General features: G+C 35.1%; 1 protein-coding gene across 1 annotated transcript; it reads right to left on the reverse strand.

Moving 5' to 3' along the window:
- Nucleotides 1-836: 836 nt before the first annotated feature.
- On the reverse strand, nt 837-7,950 carry LOC113050548 (leukemia NUP98 fusion partner 1-like). The gene is made up of 4 exons (XM_026213589.1): nt 7,519-7,950; nt 3,960-4,190; nt 1,326-1,424; nt 837-1,094 (listed from the first exon to the last, which is right to left on the reverse strand). The coding sequence occupies exons 1-4, from the start codon at nt 7,672-7,674 to the stop codon at nt 951-953; spliced, it is 630 nt and encodes a 209-aa protein (XP_026069374.1). The 5' UTR covers nt 7,675-7,950; the 3' UTR covers nt 837-950.
- Between the last annotated feature and the right edge of the window lie 1,052 nt (nt 7,951-9,002).

Raw genomic sequence — 9,002 nt, forward strand, 5'->3', positions numbered from 1 at the left:
GTTTACATGATGTTAAAAACCTTTTGATTTGCATATTTATGCTTAAATTCCTGAAACAAAAACAATTATTTGTCCACAAATATTTCTTATGAATTACGACTTGTAGTGTAGCCTATGCCAGATAAATGCTAAAGAAAATAATGTTCAACTATGTGAAATGTTTTTTATATATACATTTATATCACTAAGACCCATAGCGGAGGCATTATTGTACTTGCATGACAACTTCTTGCGTGAAAAACCGATCTGTTGACCTTTGAGGGGCAGTACTGTGACTCATCATTGATTTCCATTACAGTGGTACATGATTAGCTGCCACCAGCTAATTTCCATCATATGCATTTAACAAGCAACTGTAGCAGCTCCTGACTGCAAATTCAGGATTTTACCACATTCACAGAGCATCCATAATTCCAAATCAAAAACAAGTCAAAACATTTTATATTCACAGTTTGGTTTTCTAATCCAAAATAGCTGTATAAAATGAACAACAAGATCATGAATAATAGCAACAATCACAGACTATAAAAAAACATATTATGACATTATGTCACCATATAGGAAAAGGACAAAAAGTGCAAAATCATGACATTTCAAACAGCAATGTTTATAAAATGTAAATGACTTGTAATTTTGGAAAATAAATACAAATTTTAAGCAGTAGTAGTGAACCTAAAAACAAACTAAAACTGACAATTAAAATGTTTAAAAAATATATATGTAATATACTGAGTGATTACTGTTTAGTTTAACTAATTCTCATGCATACAGTACAATAATAATAATTTAAAAAAAGTAACTTTTTTTTTCTTCAAAATATTTAGAACCCTTTTCCACTGAAGAACCTTTTGTGCAATGGAAATGTTCCACAGATGGTAAAGGTTCTTTATATCTAATTAATAAATATAAAGAACCTTTATTTTTCAGAGTGTATTTTAAACAAAAAACAATCAACGTTGTCTACGTAAAGAGAGTTGGCGACGGGGTAAGCTATATTCCTCTTGTCCAGGGCAGAAAGGCATCTCCTTTCCTCGCTCACAAGCAGGTGCAGAACTCCCACTACGTGGACGTGCGCTGGGCTCCGGCCATTTTGCCTTCCCAATCCATAATCAGAAACATCAGATTCAGTGTAATAGCTGGCACAAAAGTAGCAAGTAACCAGACAAACATGCATGCCAGGTGGGGAAAAGCACGGATTTAGAAAATACCCTTGTTCACTTGGTGATATGTGTAAACTTCTATTTCCATAAACCCACTGCTTCAGTTAACAATCTGATACTGTTAGAAGACAACAAGAGGAGAGAAATGATGCAGGAAATGTGTACCTCTTTGTGAAAATGATGGCCACAGTGAAGTTCTTGGACGCCACCCCTTCCATTCCGTAGTCCTTCATGGCAAATAAGACATATGCTATCTGCATTACCCTACAAACAAACCAGAGAAAATCATCAAAAAGTGTTATATTATTATATTAATGCACTTTATGCATATTAAAATATATGAGATACAGGTGCATCTCATTAAAGGGGGGGGGGGGGTGACATTTTTTTTACACTGTTAAAGAGTTGGATTCCCATGCTAAACATGGACAAAGTTTAAAAAATTAAGTTGTACGTTTGAATGAGTATTTTTGTTCCAAAAATTCTCCTTCCGGTTTGTCACAAGTTTCGGAAAGTTTTTTTCGAGTATGGCTCTGTGTGACGTTAGATGGAGCGGAATTTCCTTATATGGGTCCCAAGGGCACTTCTGCCGGAAGAGCGCGCGCTCCCGTATAGCAGAGCAATGAGAGGCTGAGCACAGACTCACTGATCAGAGCAAGAGCGTCGCGAAATGTCACAAAAGAAGTGTGTTTTTGGTTGCCAGGGCAAGACAACCCTGCACAGATTACCAAAGAAAAAACAGCATTAAGGGACCAGTGGATGGAGTTTATTTTTACAGAGCATCAACGGAGTTCTGCAAGTGTTTGTGTTTGTTACCTGCATTTCGAAGATGCTTGTTTTACAAACAAGGCCCAGTTTGACGCCGGATTTGCACATCGTTTATTTCTTAAGGATAATGCAGTCCCAACGAAAAAGGGTCACGATCGTGTGTTGGAACCGCAGTCGGTGAGTAAAACTGCTTCAAATATCTCTGTGTTGTTAACTTAGCTATCGGCGCGTAAGCACATCAAGTAAACAACATGCAATGTTGTCATCAAACTGCACTTTCCACATGTACAGCTTAAAAAATAAAAGACGACAAAGTGGAACTTAGTCATTTTCCAAAACCGCTAAGCAAATATATACAGTTTCAGTACATACCACATAGAGACGTCGTTGCTGATGCTGCTCTTGTTAAATTTCAGCCTCTGGATCTGATTCTGAATCATAAATATACGCTGAATCTGACTGTTAGCCATGGTTTGTTTTGGATGTTTTTTTTTTCCTCACGGTAATGTCACAGCTTCCAAACGCTCTCAACACAAAAGCCTACTGGCGCTCGTGATTCTTTAGCTCCACCCACACGTCACGCCTCCAGCCAGTCGTGTTTTTCCGGGAAAAATCGGTACAGACTATCTTTCTCTTATGAATATAATAAAACTAAAGACTTTTTGGAGTTATGAAGGATGCAGTACTACTCTATATGTACTCAAGATTAACAGGATATTGAGTGAAAACGAGCATTTCACCCCCCTTTAAATTAAAATGTTGTGGGAAAAGTTCATTTATTTCAGTAATTCTACTCAAATTGTGAAACGCTTGTATTATATGAATTCAGTGCACAAAGTAGTCTAAGTCTTTGGTTCTGTTAATTGTGATGAGATTGGAATACTTCATAAGACCAATACAAAAAAAGTGAATTGTTGGCCTTCTGGAAAGTATGTTCATTTACTGTACATGTACTCAATACTTGGTAGGTGCTCCTTTTGCTTTAATTACTGCCCCAAGTCAGCATGGCATGGAAGTGATCAGTTTGTAGCGCTGCTGAGGTGGTCTGGAAGCCCAGGTTTCTTTGACAATGGCCTTCAGCTTATCTCCATTTTTGGTCTCTTTTTTGTTTATGAACATTAAGTAAACACTACAGCAAAATAATTGAAATTGAACTTGAAAATGTTGTAGACACACAGTACACAAAAATAAAGCTGCTTCACGAAAGAACCTTTAACATCTGAAGTTTTCTTTATGGCTAAAAAAAGTTCTTCAGATTATAAAAAGGTAAGAAAGAGATGGTTCTTTAAAGAACCTTTGACTGAATGGTTCTTTGTGGAACCAAAAATGATTCTTCTATGGCATAGCTTGAAGAACCCTTTGAAGCACCTTTATTTTTAAGAATGTAGTGCATTGGGATGTGTTATATGAATGATAATAATAAAAAAAGCCTTTCCATTTAAGAGGATATTAATGAGATGAACAAATGGGGTATTTACACACAACAAAACATTTAATGCATTTCAACCATTCATTTGCATGACACTGGCATCTTGGGGGCTGAAAATGCTATTTTTGAAAACAAATCTCTGTGTAAATTAGCCACAACATGGCTAATTGGTGAAGTCATGTTCAATTTGTCTTGTGCAAAGGCACATAGTGTGAGGCCTGGTGTAATGGAGGCCAACTAATAAGAGCTGTTCAGATAAAACTCCCTCCCCTGATCTCAAAAGGCACCTACTGACACTAGGGGCCCTGGTCTTTAGTGTCCTTGTTAGCGTGCCCGCCTCCCATTTGAATCCTGCTCATAGCAGGTTAAGTAAAACCAGAGGGGTTACAATTGTGCCTTGACCCAGATTGGACTGAGGTTATGGAAGCCAGGTAGTAACAGCCTTGGAGGTAATCTTAACTCCCCTGATCTTAAAAAGCATACTGGTGACTTGTGCTGGTTCAATATTTGAATCGTATGCAATGATATTGAGGCATTTTTTTGTATTTTATTAAGACTTTTCTGGTGTGCTGTATGTGACATGACATCTTCTGGTCCCTCACCTTCTGGTTATTGAGACGTAGCCTCTTCTCTAAGCACTCAGTGAGCTCTGGAATGGTGCTGATGTGACATTCAGGTCCCACCGCTTTGGTTCGGCTGTTTTCGTCTGAAGATACACGGCGGGCACGAGGATGAGAGTGCACCTCCTTCTCCTCACGGCCCTTTAGGTGGGCAGGGCCAGGGGCCATGGTGCTAGCATGGTGATGATTCACCTGCATTGCTTCTAGCTGAGACTTTTCAATACAGAATCCAAGATATGAAAAGAGGGAGAAAGACCAGGACACGGAAAAAGTAATAAGCAACACATTAATAATAATGTTAATCTTATTTAAATAATCAGAATCATTAAATGCTGAATTAATTAATCTCACGAATGACCATTGATTATTTGTACATTTTGAAGTATAGTACATATTTTATATTGAACTGAATGACATACATGGGTAAGCATTTATGATTTCCTATAGCAAATGAATAATAAAGTTAGGGTTCAATATAAACACCTGTATAAGAAACTTCAATCATTTTGCACATAATTGCAGTAAATATACATAATAGTCTGTATGCTCTACCATGGAAAGGGTCAAAATAGGTTAATTATACTTGAGCAGCCCATAATGACTTGTGTAAGCATTTCACTTGAAGACAAGCTAATCATAGGAGCTTCACCTATTAACCTTGAGCTATTTACTGCCATTCACTACTGCCTCTTGGGCTGGATTAAGCTGTTCCCAAATAGCTAAATTACTTTCCCCAAGATATACTCAGCATGTATGCATTTCCTAAACTAGTTTCCTGACCTAATGCAACATAGTTCAGACATGTACTTATCTGCTGCTTGCAGAATAATACACATTAAAAAAAAAAAAAAACAATCTGAGAAAATGTATAAACCTATTTAACATGCCATCATGCCACCATGGAATGCTGAAAATCTATTATCCATATAAATAGGTACATAAGTATGTAAGGATTGATTGAATTATTAAATTCCCAAGGTCAATTTTCTGTTCCAGTTTAGTTAGATTCTGCGCATGTAAAATCATGCAAAGCCACCTTAGCTTGTGACCTTTGGAATACATTTTTTTTTACACTGATGGCATTTCAATCAGATCTTAGCATAATGAATAATATGATTTCAGAAACAAAACAAATAGATACTGTGACATATAAAGCAAGTGGTAAACTTACAGTATGTGAAAGGATTTGATCTTATTTTCAAGAGAGAACTGCTTTCTACTCAAGATATCACTGTAATTCATTTAATCTACTTTGCATACCAACTAGCTGTAGATATATGCATAGTATATTAAGTATATTTACTAAATAGTGTTTTTTAACACACACACACACACACACACACACACACACACACACACACACACACACACACACACACACACACACACATTGGGTTTCCATTCCACAGATGTAATGGTTTTTATACTATACAGACTTTATTTTTTATCCCCTATGCCCTAAACTTACCCCTCACACAAAACTTAAAGCAATTTTCAAAAATCTTGATTCAGTATGATTTATAAGTTTGTTTGTTGTCCCCATACGGTAAAAAACTCATCTTTTTAGGGAATAATAGTTGATAACATATGCTAGAATCAATAATAAGCATGACATGACAAATTATGCTTTCCACAAAGTGCAGGAAAAATAACAGTCAACCTCAAATTTATTCTGTAACTAAAGAATACTGCATTTATTTGACTTTTTTATGTAAATTAACATTATTTAAAACTAACTGCTTGTAAATGTAAAGCATTAGGAATTGAAGGATATGCTATTTAAATAATCAGTTGTCTTCTTTAACTTGTCTTTTTGCTATAAACTGTCCTTATTATGTGGACCATATGTAGAGTTTGTACACACAAAAAAAAAGGGGGTTGTGAGGCGTGAGAAAGCGCTGAGAAGTGCTGATGTGTGGGGGAAGAGAACAAATTGCTGCTGGGTCACCATATCGCTAATCAGAGCACTCTTTCCTGTTATGGGTTTTCATCCAAAAAATGTGTTACCCAACTTTGTTTATATGATCAGCTCAGGTTACATGTAAAACAGCAAAAATCATGTCTTAAGCCATAAACACACAGTAAAAGACCCCTGCTGGACCTCTACTTACATCGGACATTGATAAAGGATTAGCTGGCTCCCAGATGAATTAAAGAAATAAGGTGTGAGGCTGTCTTACAGTGATTTATTTACCACAGTAAGGGACAAATAAATCCTTTCTTATGTATGTATAATGGATATAATGGATTCTTATGGATATATAAAATATATCATTCCTTTTATAAAATGGCAGCAACAGTACAATAATAAAAGACACCAATGCTTAATAAACAGTTGGATCTATTGTTAATAATTATGCATATTATTTATAATAATTTTAAACTGTATAAAATAATTTGAATTATTATAAATAATATTACATAATATTACATTTTATATAATATTTATTATATATTTAACCGTCTAATTAATTCATTAATAAAATTAAATTAAGTTGATATATTTGAATGATATAGTTCCTAACCCAATAACCTTTTTTACAATAATTTTGTCTCAGCATATCAGACTTTTACATTTAATAATTATATATATATATATATATATATATATATATATATATATATATATATATATATATTTCTTTTTTTCTTTTTTATTTATATATATAATACATTTATAATTGTAATATATTTATAGTTTATGATCATATCATATATAAAACAAGCCAAGCAATATAGTTCATAATCATAATCAAAACTGTTGCCTCATTAATGACTTTGAACATGCCTCGTCACATCAGAAATTTTAGTTTAAGAATTTGAAACAATATAATATAGTATTTAATTATTATAAATAAAACCACATTGTTACATTTTAATTATAATATGTTTGAAGTTCATGATCATTGCTGAATATTATATGGAATATTGATGAGATTATTTAACAATTTACTATATTTATTTGCTTGGTCAATGTTGTGGGTTTAGGTTCTTGCTGTTGTAGGCTGTAAATACCTTTGAAATAACATAATTATATTATATTATATTATATTATATTATATTATATTATATTATATTATATTATATTATATTATATTATATTATATGATATTATATTATATTATATTATATTATATTATATTATATTATATTGTCCTTACTGTTGGCTCGTTCCATTTGTAATCAAATCAGAATTTTAAGCTGAATCATGTTAAACACTATACAATTATATTTAACTACTATAAATTAAAAATGTATATAAGAAAAAAAAAGTTTATATTATTTTTTAAATTATATTATACATTTAGAATTATTAATATATTATGATCATTTCTGAATACTATATTATCCTAACTGTTGGGTCATTTTAAAATGACTTTGAATATAACTTTTCCAGTCAGTTGACACTATCATTTTTATAACAGAAAACTCTTACTGTATAATCAAATATGGGTTTAGTTTAGTATTGTACAATTATTACTGCATTTCTGATTATTCCCATTCTATTAACATAATTCCACATGTGTGATCACTACCTTACCATGCAGGGCAAAGAGGCACGGCGGTCAGCTTTGTAGCGTGAAGGCCTCCTAAAACTTCTCTTCCTATCTTTGGCATGCTCGTCCCCTACCCCGTGCCCCCAGTAGCTGCTCATCCACTTGGTGAAGTTCCCATCATCGTCCTCTTCATTGTCCATAATAAACGCGGGAAGCAGCCGAAGAGACAGCTTGGGAACCGGTGTGCGGAGCTCTCGGTGAGGCTCCTGTCTCCTGCAAAGAAAAAACGCACCAGGGTGTAGCCGAGCGTACAATGATCCAGCTGGGTCAGGCGGGACTGCTGCTGCCGCCGCTGCTTGTCCTGGAGCTTCCAAGGAACTCTTTCGTGGAAGGCAATTTGAAGTCCAGACTCCAGACTGTATATGATGGGCTGGGCTGGGCTTGGCGGTAGTTGCAATTAGATTCCTCCAGTTAGGTGCTCACAATGTGTGGGTTTAATTGCTCTAAGCCGACCCAAAGATATGCACACACAGCTTTTGTTGAAGTGTAATCTATTTAACAAGAGAGGGAGGAGAATATTATATAGATGTGGGAGACAGGTAGAGGAGGGAGAGGGTGAGCTAGATAGACAGACAGAGAGAGAGAGAGAGAGAGAGAGAGAGATAGAGAGAGAGGATGGTGTTTTTGGGTTGGTGCTCTGCTTTTAATCTTTCCATTACAGAGCGATGGGCCTGAGGGTGGGAGTTAGTCACACACAATCTGTGCAACTCCAATTCTCCCATACTTTCCACTCACTGAGCACATCAAACCTCTCAATAATTATGGACTGCTGCAGGCGAGAACCAGTATGCGTGAGTCCGTGTGATTGTGTATCTATGTTTCAGAACTGTCTGCAATGAGTAAATCAAGGCTGCCAATCGATGCAGATGACATCTATTGAATACAATAGGTACACTTTGTTCTAATCATGACAAATGCCTTGTAGTATAACCATTAATGCTGTAATATCAGTTGGGTAACAGTTTATTTGAAGCCTTTGTGTGTAATTTATTATATATGCATTTATAATGTATGTTGTAAAGCATTAATATTTTCAGCAACTTAAGATACATTTTAATGTTTGCATCATTGGACCCCTTTGACTCATTGAATGGACTATTTTTTAATTGATTTCTTCTTTGGTCTTGCACAGAAGAACAAAATATGCATACAGCTTTTTAGGGTCAGTAAATAAGGAAATCATTTTATTTTTGCATGAACCATCCTTTCAGTGCATTACAGCATCCAAAATTAGGATGAATCATAAACATTTATGTCTGCCTATATCAAGCTTCACTGTATATTTGCAAAATACACAACATTTAGCCATTCACAAATTAGCCTCAGATTCCAAATGTTACAGCTGCATGTGTTTTACCATGTATTTTCAGCTGACCCCATTTTAGAATATGATAAACCCCCTCCCCTTCAGGAAGAAGCAATCTAGGGCACACAGCAACCACCCCCAAGCTTCGTCTACTGTCCCGCT

The sequence above is a fragment of the Carassius auratus genome, chromosome 31 (assembly GCF_003368295.1).
Source record: "Carassius auratus strain Wakin chromosome 31, ASM336829v1, whole genome shotgun sequence".
NCBI lineage: Eukaryota > Metazoa > Chordata > Actinopteri > Cypriniformes > Cyprinidae > Carassius > Carassius auratus.